The following is an 18,075-nucleotide window of genomic DNA, read 5'->3' as shown; positions in this document are numbered from 1 at the left end:
CCTCGCTACAGACTAGTAAAGTCATATTTCCACAAATCTCCCATTTTTTTATTTTTTATATATATATATTTACCCAAAACTCACCAAGTGTAACAGATCAGACTAACAATATCATAAGTGTTCAGGAGAAGATACTAAGGATGGCTCTTAAAGATTAAAAGCAAAGCCAAAGTTCTAATAAAATAATAATATTTTAGCATGGATTTAGGTTAGTTTTGAATTACCTATTTGTTTGTTCCTATGCAGCAAGTCGTTCTTCACATCTGGATCTTACTTAGAACTCTCCACCCACAAATTTCCATGCCTTAAGAAGAATTCTTTGTTCCCATTTTATAAGGAAATAGAAAAATACTTTGGATATTGCTCAGCGTTACTCCACAAATTCACAAATCAGTAGCAGAGTCAGTGGAAAGCAGGTATTCTGCATTCTTTGTCAATGCCAAAACAGTAACATATAATGGTATGTCTACTTGAAACAGGAGTCAGTAATAGAAATATTAAAGATCCCTAAATTAATCAGCATTTTCAGGTCTTCTTCACTTTGAAGTTTTTAATACCACACGGAAATGGAAATACCGAATGAAAACTGAAATACTGAAGAGCAACTATATTAAACTATCATAAATGTGCTGACCTGATTTATTATACTATCAGCACTGGTTTTGCTCCTGCTAGGCCTGGAGCACTGACACAGCTGAGATGGCTAGAGATTCATGTTCTTACTTCTCATGCATTACCAGTAGAATTATTAAATTTTAAATTAAAAGCCTCTGAGTAATCTGTGGAAATCAACAGATACGACTGAGGTAATGATCAGAAAACTCTTTGTCTCTTAATACTACTTGTGTAATGCTGATTTTTCTCACTCAAACTTTAAACGCCAAGGGGAACAGGAATAAAACCATCGTGGCTTCTCAACGGACACACAACCAGGTATACTTTGTTCTGTCAACTTTAAAACACGGGAGAAAAATCCACAATTTTTTGCACTTCAGCTTTACCAGGAAACATGGGAGTTCAGCAGTTATTTTTATGTTGCTCTTGGATTGAGAGTCAAAAATTCTACTTACTTGAATTGTAAACAGCATCCAAAGTTGTTTTCCTCCTATGTGACCCAGTACAGGTAGGGGAAGACTGAAGGCTGAGGAATACTGTAGCACAACTGAGAACTGAACATCAACTGCCCATAAGCAGCAGTGCCACACTGAGAGACAAAAAATGTTATTAAAGCTACCTATATATAAAACAATCTTTGGTTCAGGTATAACCAAAGATTATAAATGAATTTTTACCTATTCAGCAAAAATTAGTTTTATTTTTTCACAATTTTCCAATGTGTGATTTTCTTAGAACTGTGAGAGGGGAGAAAAGAAAATGAGTCAGAGCTACCAATAGTTTTATAGGAGTTGTGAACCGACCTTCAGATACCAAGACAAAAGAACACTAGAGCAACTACTTCTACTTAAATATTGTTTTAATTTTCACTTCACAGCTGTAGTCACTAAACTCAACATTTTTGCACTGCATAACAAGCTGCTATTATAGGAAGTAAAATGCTCTAATTCAACACTCCAAGTTAGAGATGCATAATTAGATGAAGTATTACCAAGATTCTTCTGTGCCTTAAGATCTACATCACCATTTGGCTTCATTATTCCTGACGTGCTCATATGGTTCACAGTACATGGGAGGATCAAGATATGAAAGCAGCCTTTTCAGTAACCAACTTTGAACAGCATCCATCTCAACCCTTGTAATATTGTTCCAATTCTCAAAGGATTCCTTATAACACTGAAGCAATCATTTCAGGTCATAAAAAGATAAAGAACTTTAAATAACTTTTCATTTTTTTTTCCAGTGAGAAAATGATTATTTATGCTCTTAAAATGAAAAAGACTTTTGTACAGAAGGTCTGGAACGATTTGGTTTTAATTACACATTTCAAAACTCAGTTACACAAGACAATTCTACTGTTTATATGCAGTAAATACATTAAAAACTTAAGAGACCAAGAAACAAATAAGCAGGCTTGTCTATAAGTAACTTGGATGTTTTCTGGAAAAACATGTCAGGAACAATTTGTCCCTTGTGCCTGAAAATAAAGAGGGAGAGAGGCAAAGAAAATGAGTTTAAGCAAGAAACTGTAACACACATTTTGATCTTGCATGCAAGCTGAAAATGAGAAAAAGTTTCCATCATGCAATTTACAGCCTTATTGAAAGATTAAAACAAGTCTCAGCAGCTTAAAGCCAAACTTCATTGAAATACAAGAAACGATGCACAGTCAAAGAGCTAAATGAATAATAAGTGCAACATTCTTTCTTGCAGCTTCGCTTAACTGACAGAAACATCATTATTGATCATGTCCTGTGTTCTGCACGAGACAATTAAGGTCCAATTTATAAATGTTTTTCCCACACAGTCTGCCATGTCTTTTCAAATCTTCTATTGCTTACCTGCTACTTTAAGATCTCCAGGTTGAGTTTTAATAATTCCTAAATATATATATAAAAATACAATTTATTTAGCAAACAAAGTGCATGTAGTGATAAGTTCTTCAGAACAAAATTTGAAAACAAATGGCTCAAGATATTTGCCAAGAAAAGCCTTTTTTTTCACCTCCAAAATTAAAAATACCAGTGATAAAGTTGTGCTGCAATAAGAAAATCTGAATATGTAAAGCTTTTGCTGAGACTACATAAATTTTAATCCATAACATACTTTCTCAGCAAGTTAATCCATTTTCCCCATTCCTCTAAAGAAAGCAGAGAGCTAACAGAAACATCCCAAACTTTGTGTAATGCAGAGGGAATATTGTACAGACCTTCTTAAATTCAGCATTTAGTTCCTGAACATTGAAATCACCCAGAAAGGAGAAACTCAATTTTTGAAGTGTCATTCACTCTTCTGAACACACTAATTTGAATATGCGTAAGTCATATGTTACTATGATTCATTGTATACTTGGCTAATCATTTAACAGTTTCTAGCAAAATGTTAAACATTCAAAAATGCCTGAGGGCAGAGCAGATTAACAATCAGAAGAGTACTTAATGGCCAACTGTTTAATTTAAAATGTCTAGCTGTTACTCATATTCTAACCACTTATCTTAACATGTTATGTATTACCCTGCTTTCAATTGAGTATCTTGCTGTGCAACACAACTGACATAAAATCAGAGCTAATTTTGATCTTCAATTACACATGAGAGATCCAAAAGCAGATTGGCTGTCTCTACAGCTACTTGTAGGCCACTACACTTTGCAGCAAAACAGTCCAGTGTCAGAAAGTCAGCAACCTTTACTGGGGGGTCTTTAGGGCAGCCCAGTATAATTGGAGAGCCAAACTGGCCTTGCAAAAGCCTCCAGTTGAGATTCTCAGCACTGCCATTAATCCCACAGCCACATTTTGAAACTAAATCTGACCAATTAGAGACAAAGGGAAAACCTGATGGAACAAACCAACAGTGTCCATAAACCGTGTCTGTCAGAGTTTCTCCACCATCGTGACTCAGAGAACAAGCTACAGACTCCAGAGAACGGCAAAATCCATCAGCAACCAATTGGTATTGTGTCCGAGAACAATCCATATCTTTAAAACTGCTGGTGGACAGACTACAGATCTAAAACAAACAAAAACCAACGAAAAAAAAATCAGAAAATTAAAACACTTATAGGAATAATTGTAAACAAGCATATATAGTGCTGTTGCTTTTTTTTTAAAACAGATGGTTCAGTCTTAACTATAATTATCCATGTGATGATTATGCCACAATAGGAAGAATTTCTAGACAAGTCAGAGCTGAGTTCTGCACAATTATCTGTCAACATGAAAACTCTCCACATTCTTATTTTAGCATTTAAACCAGAAGCACTTACTGTAACACAGCTAAAGAAAGACTAACAAGTACAAATAGAGTATTAACAAAAGTCTGAAAAAGATGTAATCAACACCAAGTGCTACAAAAAGACCCCTTTGTTTTACACTGGACAGCAGAAATGCAACATTCATCAATCTAGAAGTGTTCTAATTGTAGCAATGATTCTATAGAAATTCTTGTTTCTTAAGTACATTAAGCAGCTTTAAAAAACCCTTGTCTTACATACCTTGTGTCTTATGTACGAAGCCAAATGAGTTTCTGTACAGCCACCTCCTAACAATGCCAAAGGTTCCTTGATTGTTAACTGTAACACGTGTTCTGCTGTTTCACAGGCACGCTGAAAATCATACAGATTCGTCATTACACATACCATGATTAATAGGATTTGCCCTCATTGTAAAAAAACTACTGGAATAAAATTTACAGTAGTTTCCGGGACAGACTTCACAAACTTGAATTACATGTGGATATCAAGCTGCTGAGTGATTTCCAAACCCATGTCCACTTCATGAGAAATTGTATTTATTTGTCCACACTCAGTATGGAGAACCAGAAATAAAAAGCAGCTGTATTTTATTCCTTCTTTCTGCAAACAGGGTTATAGATAAGAAGTCAACCAGTACCAATGACATTTTTAGAGCAACTATTCAATACAAACCTATGCTTGACTACCACTGCAGTATTGCTGCTGACATTTTGCTGGGCCGTTTTTTCTTTACGCTCTCATAGACCAAGTAATGAGAATTAAAGTGTTTATCCAGCCTCAAGAACGGGTGAAAAATGTTTCTGTCTTTAAACAACTTATTATATTAAAATAGAGGCTTTAAAGGCACATGAGCACTCCAAAATTTTGAGATTCTAGAAACAAGAACTGTTTTCTTGAAATCGTATACCTGAACTCTAAGTTCCATTTATGCACTGAAAAACCACTTTTGTAAACTCACTGTATCGATAATTCTTATTACTTTATTTATTTTCATTAAAACCACATTTTTAAGAAAGGTTTCAAGAAAACTTGCCTACCTTCAATTCATCCCATGCTGTTTCATTTCTGTTACAGAGTATCAAGCTGCAGACAACTGTGTCATTTGGAATTAGATGCACGAAATGTTTTGAAGCAAAGTTCTCAATGCGCACATCTTTCAAACTGCCGTAACAACTGGGAGACAACGAATGTAGAGAAGCTATAGGGTTTGAACCTGTCCAATCAATAAGGGCAAAGAACAGTATGTATTACTATAATCAGAACAGCTATCTGTTGCATTTCATCAATGCTGAACTTTTTTCCCTCCCGGTTTTTAAAATTATATATATATATATATATATATTCTTCAATGTATGTTATTTCATTCTACACAGGAAATCACAAACAGAAACCAACAGGTTTTCAAAGTGCAAGACCTAGTAATAGTTTAAGATTAAAAAAAGTAATTACTTCATTCTCATTAGTTTGAAAATAATCTACAGTTGCAAACAGTTACTATAATTGGATATTCCTCATGCAGCACTCAGCAATCACAAGTGCAATTTGTCATCATTAGAGCCCACAAAAGACCAATTTCACCTTAAAATAAAATTTTTGGATTAGAAAAGAACTCCCCCCAGCTACTAAGGCAGGATACAGACAGAAATAAGAATCCTTACTCCGCAATGACACCAACCTAGAGAGCTTTTCATTATGACGTGAACATCAAGGACAATTGTTCAGTACATAAAACGACCTCGTTACCTGTCATCCGACTCAGGGGTTCCATCAGAGACAGCCCAGCTCTGTCCACAGCCATAATGTGGTTCTCTTGCAGATACTGTTTCAAGGAGGGATGGATAACTTTCTGGCACACCACAAGGCCAACCTCAGCATCAACCAGCTGTTTTCCAATATTAAGCAACTGATTCAGCTCTGACATTTCTAGAGAAATTCCTTGAGGAACTGTTATAACTCCTCCTTCAGAGTTGCAAAGGTCTCCTGACATGGACACACAGAAAAGTGCTGTCTTGATCATATTTGAAGAAGTTTTTTTGACAGTAATGGGTTTTGCCAATTGAATTTCTGGTGCTTCTATCAACAGTCCAGGAAGAACTGTAGAATCCACAACTCTTCTACCTTTCACAGGTACTATGACACACTTTCCTAAAACAGCATTTGTCTCAACATGACATGGAACAGTAAACATAAAAGCCTTTAAAATCAGTGTGGTGAGATGATCAACTTCTGGTTTATTAAGCATGCAAGCAGGTTTGCTCATTAATATGCTACGTACCAAACTAAGAAGAGTCTCAACGCTGCTAAAATCCACAGATACTCGGCAAGCACAGGCCTCACATTTGAGGTAGTCCATACATAAACTCAAAATGTGTTTGCTTATTTTAATGACAGTGCAAGATGCAACGTCAAGACTTTTAAAGCGTTCAATCAAATTACAGCAAAGAATGGCAGTAAATAAGCCACAGTCACTGAAGCGGGATATATGGTTCTGTACAGAGGCCGTCAAAACCCTCAGCACAGGATGACTGACAGAAAGACAACTGAATAAGGCTGACGATTGTGAAGTTGTGCACACATAACCTCCCACACCATTGTGGAGCTGTTTGAGTCTACCAGCAGGACCATAGCAAGACTTTAATATTCCACTTAGCAGGGACAGTGACTGACTAACAGTATCTTTACTTAAAGGTTCACCAATAAATAACGGAGGCTTTTTAGCTTCAAGACGAGCCATTTTCAAAGTGAGATTTTAATTCTGACCAATAAGACATCTCATTTTTACTTGGATCTATAATTCATAACATTCTTAAAATTTAAGTAGTGTATTTTAATTCTTTGCAGCCAAAGATTACTTTAAATGTGAGAGAGAGTACATACACCACAATAATAACACTTCTGTGACTACTCATCATTTATCTCTTAAAATGAGGATTGTGAGATTGGTACATATTGACAGTAGTAAGTTATTTCATTCACGATGATCTTCCTTTTTAGCTTCTGAATGCGATCGAGCAGATTTTTTTGCAACAAAGTTTACAAGCATGCTTCCAAAATGGACACCTATAACTGACAGTCCTGCCACAAGCAGAAGGTTCTTTCTGTTCCAGATAGTTTTCCTCATGTTTTCTTCTGGTAACACCACAGATGGAAAAACTTCAAAGCCAGTTACACCTACAAGGAAAATCAGAAAGGCATTAGGATAATCTTATGACAACACAGCATAGCTTGAATTGCTATTTTTTCACAAAAAACACTCATGTAAGGACAAATACCAAACGATACTGCTATTTAATTGACAAAAATCTATTATTATTATATATAATACAAGCACATAGTACACAAATTATACATGTTTGTTAGGAACTTCAATTCTGACCCTCAGCTTACATACTGGTATACCAGTAGGTCTATACATAACAGGACACTATAAGCTGCACTTTATAGTATGAATGTGTCAAAACTGTAGTGATGTTAACCTGTTTTTACTCAAAACCAAAATAAATTAACTACTCAGCATTGTTTCCCAAGAAACCACTTCGTAAACAAAAGCTTTTAATGTTCAAACAACTTTAAGAAATCTCTCCTTCTGAAAGGACAGTTTCTAACTTTAGGATTCCTAACATGCACTTTTTTTTTCAATTCTTAAACAATTCAAAAATTAAAGGGATATTTACCTACATTTCTATTTAAGGGCACAGTATTTAGTTTCTTGAGTTTCTTTTCTACTGTAATCACCATCCCTACTAACAACACAAAACATGTTACTACATAAAGTCATAATTATTTCTGGGCAGTTTTGAACCTTACAATTCTGCAGACTCAGTCACAAGAGTCTTGACTGTTGCCTTGAGGTTATTGGAATCTATTTTTAAATAACCTTTAGATCTCAAAAACTAGTTCTAAATTCCATGTGATAAGATCAATTAGGTGATTATATTATAGATGTGTGATGCATTGTTGAGTGCTCAAAACTAGCAGATTAACTCAGTAAAAAAGAAATTAAGCTCTGAAAGCCTAAAGTCAGAGCAGCATGACTGTGCCTTTTAGAAAAGTATTATTTAATTGTACTATCTCCTGCCTTAAAGATACAGATACAACTAATTAGGTAACTTACCTACAATACATAGCACTAATGCTATTTTTCCTTATTTTTCTGATCACTTTGCATCACGTATGCCACAATACCAGGTTCTGGAACAAAGGTCTCTGTCTTCACTTGGAAAATAGGACTGGACTTCATGTAAAACCAACCCCAGTGCACCAGCCCAAGGCCAGTTCCCATAACAATCAGAACTTTGTAGTCCTTCCAGATGGTTTTAAGACCCATTGCAAACTGGCATCTACCTAGGCAAAGATAATGTATTATTTTAAACATATTCTAGAAGTGGTTTTTTTACTCTATGATAATAGCACAGTGCAGATAAACCTGTATGTTAGTATCTTTAGTTACAGCACAGCAGATCATTAAAACACAAAATAACACAAGAAAGTATTACTTTGTGGACTCCAAAAAAAAAAAAGCTAGCTATAAAAATAACCTCAATTCAGACATCTCCAAATGTTAATTGCTGCATTTGCTTCAAGCTTTGGTGCACTAAATCCTAAAGCTTTGTTAAGCTTGTGATGTTTATCTAATTACACCCTACTACTGCTTCAAGTGGTAAACATTTGAAGTCTAAAACAAAGCAGTTTCAAAATACACCATTTTTTCCACGTAGTTAATAAAATCCAATGACTAACCAAGCGCCAAACAGAACACGGAACTCCTAACTTGCAGGCCAAACAAGCTGCAATGCATCTGACATCACTTTACACTGCCCAGAGCAGCAGCTCTGCCTGGCTGACTCAACCCTCTTTGCCCTTCATCCTCAGAAACTACAAAAGTATTGCTGCAAACATCATAAATACATCTTTGTCTGAAAAGGATACATACGAGAAAAAAAGCCAGCAAGGCCCAAAGCCTTTTTCTGTATTGAAAACAAACAAACTAACCCAAGAAACACAGATACATTGCACTATTTGGCAACAAGGCTGTGTCATGAACACCATACCTGTCCCAAACTAATATGAAACTCTAATGTAAACTGTAAGAGATTATATATATATATATATTTTTTTTTTTAAAGGTATCTGTAGTATTTCAACATCTAAATTTTTGACAAGAAGCCTGTATAAAAACTTGTCTGTCATGCTGTGAAGATTTCACAGCTCCATACGACTTAGCACATAAGGCAAAGCAGATAATAAAAACAATAATAATATATTTTTTAAAAAACTCGATTACTCCGCAATGCTCCCCCTCTATCCCTGAGCGGCTCCTGCCAGGCCAAAGGCGGCTGAGGAGAACCCGCACGGCGCGGGGACACACACACCAGAGACTGCTCTCCCCTTTCCCCACACAGGAGGAGGCGGGTGCGGAGGGCGCTGCCCGGCTCCCGCAGCTGCGCTCACCTCAGCTCTCACCCCGGGAAGGACCAGACAGCCCGACCCGACCGGCACCATTAAACCGCAGCGACAGGAAGCGGCCTGGCACAGCCCGGAAATGAGGCTGGCGCGGGGGCGTTCCTCTTCCCTCCCTCCCGCTATTGGCCGAGCCCCGCGCCACGTGACAATGAGGCGCGCTCGCCCTCTCGCGGGTACGCTGCGAGTCACGCGTGGGCCGCCATTTTGTGACCGGGCAGGGAAGGGCGGGCGGTGGCTACAGCGCGGCGGCCATTTTGGATAGGGGAGAAGAAGCTCGCGCTCGGCAGCCATCTTACTTGGGGGCAGCGGGAGCCGTTAGAACCGTTGGCGGCGGGGACGGCGCAGGGAGGAGGTACGGAGGAGGCGTGGAGGAGGGAGCTGCTGCCGGTTGGGAGGCTCTTCGGTCTCCAGTCTGGCTTTCCTCCGTAAATAAACGCGTGAGGTGATGCTGCGGGGCAGTGGCTGAGGTGGCGGGATCCCGCTCCCCCGCGCCGCCCTCAGGCGCCCGTTCCGTCCCGTCAGCCCCGCCCGCCGCGGTGCGAGCAGCCAAAGCACCAGCCAGGCTTAAAATACGTATATCCGGCTGATTTTTCTTCCTTACTTGACTCTTGTTGCATTCACTCTGCGTTACTTCTTATGCACCTGAGAGTTCCTGCAGGCGACAGCGTTTTCCTGACTAAAGTACCACAACACTTGTTACCTGACGTCTTCTAAATGTTTTTCTTAGCTCTTCTGTATCTTTTCTGTATTCACTCTTCTCTCTCCCCTTCATCCTGCAGTCACTGTTAAGAATTAACTTTATTATCTCCATGTGTTAGTGGATGGGTTTGTTTTTAGTTTTGTGCATAGTTGTAGAGTTTACAACTGTAACAAAAAGACAAGTTTTTAATGCCTAATTTTACAGAAATTATAGATATATATTTTTAAGTTTTGTGGAACAGCTGAATGTAATTTTTACTGCATTCACCTGGTCCACAAAGCCAATACGTGTATTGTATTCAGTGATGTAAAAAGCTGATAGACAGCACCTGTGTGTAATGAGCACTCCGGTGACCCTCGGTCTCTCATTTCAGGCCATGATGAATGGGGAATGTTTTTGAAAGTGAACTGTTGAACTATATATTTCCAGTTCATGAATGAATGAGTGGAGATAACAACGAGCTAAAAATACGTTAAGTTCTTGGAAGGGTAGTTTCCAAAGGTTAAGTGGAGAAATTGGTAACAGTGGGCCCTAAAACTCCTGAAGTTGCAAAAATGTGAGGATTTTGGTATGTCTTTTCAGAACTAGAAATGCTTTACTAAGTATGTGAGTAGCTGAGTATTACACTGCTCATCCCAAGCTTAGGATCAGCTCTCAGAGACCGACAGTGCTGGGTATAGGCTGGACAGCATTTAATTCCCATGCCCAAGGACTGGCAAGTTCAGAAAAATTATCTTTCATGTTGTGATAGTTAACTTTGAACCCCCAAAATAGTTAATACAAGCTTAGTCTAGAAAGTTCACTATTTACCAGTTGTGTTTTTGTTTCTGCCTTATTCAGGTGCCCACTGCTCCCCACACATGGTAGAGGCACCCAAAGACAGGCGGCATGCGAATAGTTTGTAGCTGTTGCAGTAGAACCTGCTGTATCTTCAAGTCGGCATGTGCAGCGGGAGTTTTCAGTTCCTTGTTCCTGCTGAGTTCCAAATTCTTTCACCACAGGAAGCTACTTCTTTGCTAAGGTAAGATGCTCTGCATCAGCTGTCAGAAAACACCTCAGCTCACTTGCTTTTCCTGAGTGTCTGTCATTCCACTTAGTGTCAAACTCAGGAAGGAAACATATTCTGCCACATTATTTTTGAAGTGTGTCTCACTCTAGTTAAAGGCAACCTAAGTGTTCCAGATCATGTTTTCTTGTACAGGCTGCTTGTCAAAATTTTAGATGTTCAAATACTACAAGTACCATATAATTTTTTTTTTAAATATATGTATAGTTTCTGCTTTATTTGTTTATCATCACATTTCCATGTGTACAGTTTTCTTTAGAGGTTCGCATTAGTTTGCAACAGCTATGGTATTCCATGAAACAGTCTTGTTGCCAAATAGTGTGGTTGTAATATGTCAGTGTTTCTTGTTGGTTTGTTGTTTTGGTTTTTGTGGGTTTTTTTGTGGTTGGTTGGTTTGGTTTTTAATACAGAAAATGGCAAAGTATTTGGGCCTTGCTGGCTTTTTTTCTTGTACAACTGATGAATGTTTTTCCTCATTTTCTGATGTCTTAGTATTCCGTATTTTTTTAATCTGTGACGGTTTGGTGACTCCTGATGGTTCACACAGTAGGAGTATTCTTTTTGATTTTCTAAGGATTTACTTACATTTATTCCGTGTTTCCTTTGTCTTATCTATGTGGTCAATGCAAAGAATGAGGTAGTTGGCAAACTCCCAAAGTCAGCTTACTCTCATGAAGAGTAAATTGAACCAAAGGTAACTTTTCTCATGCGCCTTTTTTCTTCTATTATTTTGTAAATTGGATTTGGTGAGGATTTCCGCCTACCAGCAGTCCTTTTCACATCAGTAGTAGCAGACTTGTTGCAACAGTAGTTATTCTGGATGGTAAATAGTTACTATTGATGATGCCAGGCTGAGTTCAGTGGACTTACCCAGCTGCTTTGTTCTCAAGCAGGACATGAGCATTTGGAGGAGAAGTGACACTCTGGCCTGTTTTGTTGCAACTCTTCTTCGTATTATTGCTACTGTAAGGATTAATGATAAAATGTTAGCAGTCCAAATATTGTTCTTCAGATCACAGGCTTCCTGCAGCATCGTTATGAATTGTACGCCAAGTGCAGCTCAAAAAATTACATACCATATAGGTAAACTCTAAAGCATGAGGTCAAGTACATTGTGTTCTACTATATCCCAAGGAACACATGATTCTGTGTAAATGTTAAACCTGTTAAACACTGTCCTTGCTGTTGTAGGAACTCATTGTTGATGGTACGTTCCACAGCAAATTGTGTTTGTAATTACAGACTCCTAACTTCAGGTTATGATTCTAGCTGCTTGAAGAACAGACTGTAGCATTTAATGCTCTTCTGCTTTTTGCTGATTCTTGCCTACTGTTTTTCCTGTTTTGGGGTTGTGGTTTGTTTGGTTTTTTTTTTTGTGGTGTTTTGGATTTGGTTTGGTTTGGGATTTTTTTGTTTGTTTGTTTTTGTCTGACAGGAGGTGATAGGGGTCGTTAATAAAGCTCTAGATAATAGCCTTTCATTAAAACTAAGAGCCCAATCCTGAAATGCTGCTGAGACTCTTCTTTTTAAGAGAATCTGATGAGTCATACATACTTGGGTTTTGTGGTGTTTTGAAAGGACTGTGATATATCTTATTATTTGCTTTTTGATGTTGTGTGAAGGGGTAGATGGTCCTTCCTTGAAGTTTTTGAACACCAAGAATAAACAAGGATCTGAGAAGTACAGTTGGTTTTCACATGGCAGCTGCTGTTTCCCTTTAGCATCTTTTCTGACCTAGTTCTAGCAGCCGCTGTTTCAAGAATTCCTGAGTTTTATCTGTTACTGATTCTTCTTACGGTTGTTCTACTATGTTTACTTCTACAGTAGCGGCACCTTAGTACCCGACTGAATTGAAATATGATGACCCAGGTGGTCCAGAGCACCACTCCTTACATTGTGTTTCTCAAAATTGCTATCAGTAAAGCTGACAGAATTTACTCTGCTAAGACAGAAAGGTTTCTAGGGCTGTTTTTCGCAAAGGAGAAGGACGGTTGTGCGGCACAAGGCCTGGTATTCCAGCTTCTGTTTGCGTGACTTATTTAAAACTCAATTTGCTCTGTGCAACTTTCTGCTTAGTATTACTGTGCAGTTAATAAAAGCTCTAACTGAGATTTTTCAGAACATGGTAAAACATTTTATTAACTATATTAGTGTTTATTTTGAGTAGTAGCTTGCAGAATGGCTCTCAGTTCAAACACATTTTAACCTGGTTACAGTAACAACCATTTTACTTCGCATGGTTTACGATACTGTTACTCTTCCTTTCTTACTACTTGGATATTGATATGATATACGGAAAAAAATCATTGCAGTAACTGGGATTTTTGCTTGAGCCAGTATATGGAATTGTGCCCTTGTTAATTCCACACTTTTCATACTTGCTAAAATGTGGGGTCTTAGTGCTTGGGTATTTGGAATGGAAGCACTGCACAGAAGTGTTTATTTAGTTCAAAACAATTGCTGTTGAATCTGAAGATCAAAATTATCTGAGCTATGCTATGGAGTTGCAAAGTGCATCTTTATCTTGTTTTGCACTTTTTTGAAGTTAAATAAGGATAATGACTGCGTTTTGAAATGTATAAGTGTAGTAGCTGACAGAGACACATGTCACCAACTTGACTCGTGTCCTGAAATTTTGACAGCTCTATCTCAGTGCTTTACAATAACTTCAAGTATACAGTGAGGAACGGGTGTGTCTTCCTGTGTTTGCACTATTTTCCTATACCATCCCTTCCAAAATTGACCAGATTTGTCCATCTTATTAAGAGACTAATATTTTAGGAAACTTCAGAGTGCAAAAGGCAGCTCTGTTCTCAGTGTAATTTCTATTGCAGGTACTGGTCTTAAAAATAGTTCTAATTTTGTGTTTTATGTGTTTGATGCCAAGTGCCTGAACAGTTATAAGGTTCACTAAAAGAAACAAACACAGGTAACCAAGTATTTCTCCTTTAATATTCTTAAAGCAGAGTATAGGGTTTGACAAACAGCAGTGATGAAAAAGAATAGTAATAGTGTTTTAAAATTCTTCTTGATGTAGAGATCTGAGGTTTTTCTCTAGTGCTGATTGCTTTTAATTGATATTTTTGTAGGACCAACTTACGCTGACCTATCATGGCATCCAACAAATTTGTCATTAAGGTGAGTAGACTGTCATAGCTTTCATTAAAAAGAAAAAATCTGTAATACTACTTAGAATGTGCATATGTTGATTTTAAAAGTTAATGTAAAGAGGAACATTCTTCAAGCTTCTGGTCATGGTAGCATATTTTGGATCAGCTTTTTCTCTCTCTTTGGAAGCAAACTTCTTGAATCGCTGCTGCATCATGGCAGAGTGTGTCTGAGGTCCACGGAAGGTTAAAATCGTGTACCTAAAAGTGATTACTTGTGTAGTTAAAATTAGAAACTGCATGAATTCTCAGTGAAACAGTATTTGCTACCTGAAATAAAATTTAGGGTTGATTCTTCTAGTACTATAATCTTGTAATATTATTTGTGTACTTGCCAGATAATTTAGGAGTTCCTGGTTTAAGGCATAGCGGTGTTCTTAAAACTTTCATCATGCTTGACTCTTCATTTATGTATTTTTTCCCTCTTTTCCCGTTTTCGGGGAGTAGTTGTCTTACATCAGGTAAAATGTCTTTGCAGTTTATTTTGCAAACATTCTTTGACTTTTGGTTGTGTATCTGAAGAGTAATGCTTTTCAAAACATTGTCAAAAACATAGCACTTTATTTTTCTACCGTAGCTATATCAGCTTAGGAATAAATAAAACTAATTGTGAAACCTTCTCTTCTGGACTTTCTCTTGGTTTTGTGTTCCCATATGTATAGGGTAGTTTAGGTAATGCATACATTTCAAAGTGATTAATGTAATATTTTATTTTCATGGAAATGTTTTTTCACATCATTTTCTCAAAAGAAGAGACTTCTTCCTATGTGGATAAGCTTGGGTTTTTTGGAGGGCAGTTACGAAAACCTTCCTGACTGATCAGGCTGTGGAAGCTGTTGAAGCTTGGTTTTGTGGCTAACCAACCTGTTCAACAAGCAGACCAGACACTTAATTTTTGTGTGTTACGTGTTCTTTTCCAAGTAAAACTACTGTCATTTAGTGGGACGTTTGCTTTAATTTTTTTACCATGTAGCATTAAATTGTTGATTGCTTGAGGGTAGGAATCACCCTCTACAACTATCTGAAAGGAGATTGTAGTCTGGAGGGTGTTGGTCTCTTCTCCCAAGTAGCAGGTGATAAGAAGAGAGGAAATGACCTCAAGTTGTGTCAGGGGAGGTTTAGGTTTGATATTGGGAAAAATTTCTTCAGTTGGGAGGGTTGTCAGGCTTTGGAACAGGCTGCCCAGGGAAGTGGTTGAGGTGTTTAAAACATGCAGATGTGAAACTTAGGCACATGGTTTAGTGGTGGACTTGGCAGTGCTTGGTTAACAGTCAAACTTGATTATCTTAAAGGTCTTTTCCAGCCTACACAATTCTGTAATGTCTATACCATCTATTGCTTCTGAACTGATATAGAAGTTAGGAGAAATATCTTTGATTTTGAGCACATCTGAGCTGATACCCTTGAGTCTATATGCCACTGATGTGGGTAACAACAGGAGCTAAGGCTGAAGGCATTGCTTTTCTCAGCTGAGAACTCTTGATATCATCAGCATTAAGTTCCCAAGAAGACAAGTGGTGTGAATTGAAATATTGTCACTAAATAAAAAGCCTTAAGATATTTGATGACTGACCTGCCTTATTACAGCTTGCTGTTTAGGTATAGACACTTTACTGGTGTTGAGCATGTACCCTGGCAGTCACTAGTCACATTTAACATCACTGACTATCTGAGCAAATGGATAGGTTCTTGTTGAGCATGCATTTGTAGGTAAGCAATATCACTGCAACTTTTGAGAGTGCCAGTAAGATACAACTTTATTTTCTTTCTGGTAGCATTTGAGAAATGGGGCTAAGTTTTTGCATGTACTGAATACTGAAAATTAACTTTGCCTTGACTAAAACATATCAAATATATAATATAAATATGTGAAGAGCTGATTGGAATTTATTTTATGCACCGATGTGTAACATTTTACTTGTTAGATCGGGAATTTTATGTGTGAATTTTTGCTTTTTTACGTTCACTGGATTTGTAGTTAATGTGAGTATTCCCTTTTGAAAGACTGTATAACTTTCATATACATTTTTCAAGAAATATCCCTGTGCAGAAGATTCTCCATGAAAAGGCAGAGAATATTCTCACTTCTCTCTGCAGGGGAAGTATAGAAAATAATATAATCTTACTTTTAGGTTCCTTGTGTTTGAAATTGATTGGGGTATTTTACTGCGTCTGAAAGTGTTTCATGCATGATGTCTCATCTTCTGCATTCTCCACTTTTAAGTTTTTAGATTTTGTAAGCATGTGTATGGTAATCTTTCTGATAAGAAAGTGAAAAATACGGCTTATCAGTCTTTCAAGTCTTAGCTGACTAGAATGTAATTAAGAGGAAAATACCTATATAGTGTATTTGCTTAACAACATGTAGTCTATGCAAGAATCTCTGTGCTTCCAGTGTAATGGTCAGTTATTTTCACTAGAGGGAGTAGTCGGCCTATTTTTGAAAGGTGATCCTTGCTTGGTTTTATGGGCATCTAAGAGCGATTGAAATAAAATAATTGATGGAGTAAAATAGCTTTAAACCTTAATACAAAAACTAAAGTTAGCTCCTAAACACACTTGTTTCACTTGCTAAGTGGCTGGATGCCATCGTGTTGTGATGTGCAATAGACACTATTTTATGCAAGTTAATTTGATCAGCATTTTTAAATTTTAGGAAATATTGATACTTCATAAACTGTTGCATGGTAAAATATCCCAAATCTGGAAAACAATGCATATGAATTTAATTAAGCTTTCTGTGTGTGTTGCTAAAATATTTTACTGCTGTTCTGAGAAATAAATCTTAAGTTTAATTGGTGAGGCTTAAAGCAAAATCAAGAACTCTATATGGATTTGAAAAATAATATCACTAGGGCCTTTTTTAAAACCTTGGACAAACTAGAAAGAATTGCTCTTCCAGCATTGTGTAAATTTGACTTTATTCATGCCAAACTGCAGAACTAAATATAGTAGTTTTTATGGCTGTAATAGAAAAATTTCATTTACTGTTTTCTGCAATTCGTTCATTTGCCAGACGTTGAAGGCTTTAAGTTGTTACTACATTTCAATAGCTCAGCTCAAAGGGAAGCTTTATTTACTTTGCTGTTTCCTACTTTGAGAAACTAAGAGCTCTGTTCTGTCTCAGATTTGTAGGCCTTTGCTAGCACATATCTTAGATTAAGATAATTATAGTTTCAATGTTCCCTCTGGTCATCCAGCATGCTCTGCAGTTGATTTTTCAGCAGTGTTCCTTGTTATACATTTAAATTACTGCATGCTGGAAGTGCATATTAAATTTTTTGGTCCTTCCTACTTCAGTCTTTTTGCTTGCTTTGAATTGCAAGTTCCTTTGAAACAGCATATTTTTCTGTTTTGTATTGGAAACAAAAATGGAAGTACTGGGTATGATTGGACAGAAAAATGACAGTACAACTATAATGTGTTCAGTTTTCCCCTTCATTTTGCTTGTGTATGTACATCGATGTGTCTTAATGTAATAGTGAAGATATTGATTTATAATCAAAGGCATCTTAACATCTGTCTTTGCATGTCTTAGAAGCGCTTCATGAAAGGAAGTGTGCATAGGAAGAATGTCAATTATAGGCCCTAACAGCAGGTAGAAGAAAATGGAAAGATACCTTCCTGTCAATATACTAGGATATACAATATACTAAGATGTACATACAGCACTGTATGGGTCACTGGAGGATCTGCTCACAGACTTGGAGAAGGTGTTATTGTCTTTGGGCTGGAATAAGAAAATGAGCAGTTTATTTTCAAAGGGCCTTTTTTGATATTTCCATGCATGTTTAAAAATGTTAATAGATTCT

The 18,075-nt window shown here is 37.2% G+C and overlaps 2 protein-coding genes across 5 annotated transcripts in view; one reads left to right on the top strand and one right to left on the bottom strand.

Moving 5' to 3' along the window:
• Positions 1-1,507: 1,507 nt before the first annotated feature.
• On the bottom strand, positions 1,508-9,973 carry MKKS (MKKS centrosomal shuttling protein). Of its 4 annotated transcripts, none has more exons than XM_080341383.1 (6): positions 9,627-9,973; positions 7,982-8,211; positions 5,611-7,038; positions 4,905-5,080; positions 4,108-4,218; positions 1,508-3,623 (listed from the first exon to the last, which is right to left on the bottom strand). In XM_080341383.1, the coding sequence occupies exons 3-6, from the start codon at positions 6,599-6,601 to the stop codon at positions 3,183-3,185; spliced, it is 1,719 nt and encodes a 572-aa protein (XP_080197509.1). In that variant the 5' UTR covers positions 6,602-7,038; positions 7,982-8,211; positions 9,627-9,973; the 3' UTR covers positions 1,508-3,182. The 4 variants fall into 4 exon arrangements, with proteins under 4 accessions (XP_080197509.1, XP_080197508.1, XP_080197507.1 ...); XM_080341382.1 differs by lacking the exon at positions 9,627-9,973 and adding an exon at positions 9,319-9,398 and having other exon boundaries at positions 7,982-8,207; XM_080341381.1 differs by lacking the exon at positions 9,627-9,973 and adding an exon at positions 9,319-9,395.
• SLX4IP (SLX4 interacting protein) overlaps positions 9,567-18,075 on the top strand; it is a 74,178-nt gene continuing 65,669 nt past the window's right edge. The window contains exons 1-3 of the mRNA XM_080341385.1: positions 9,567-9,682; positions 10,871-11,051; positions 14,186-14,234. Coding sequence (XP_080197511.1) covers positions 14,208-14,234 — 27 coding nt within the window. The 5' untranslated portion in view covers positions 9,567-9,682; positions 10,871-11,051; positions 14,186-14,207. The remainder of the gene's footprint in view (positions 9,683-10,870; positions 11,052-14,185; positions 14,235-18,075) is intronic.

This window comes from Nesoenas mayeri (assembly GCF_963082525.1).
Source record: "Nesoenas mayeri genome assembly, chromosome: 3".
Taxonomy (NCBI): Eukaryota; Metazoa; Chordata; class Aves; order Columbiformes; family Columbidae; genus Nesoenas; species Nesoenas mayeri.
The sequence above is the reverse complement of the archived record's forward strand: the minus strand, read 5'-3'. Positions and strand labels throughout refer to the sequence as shown.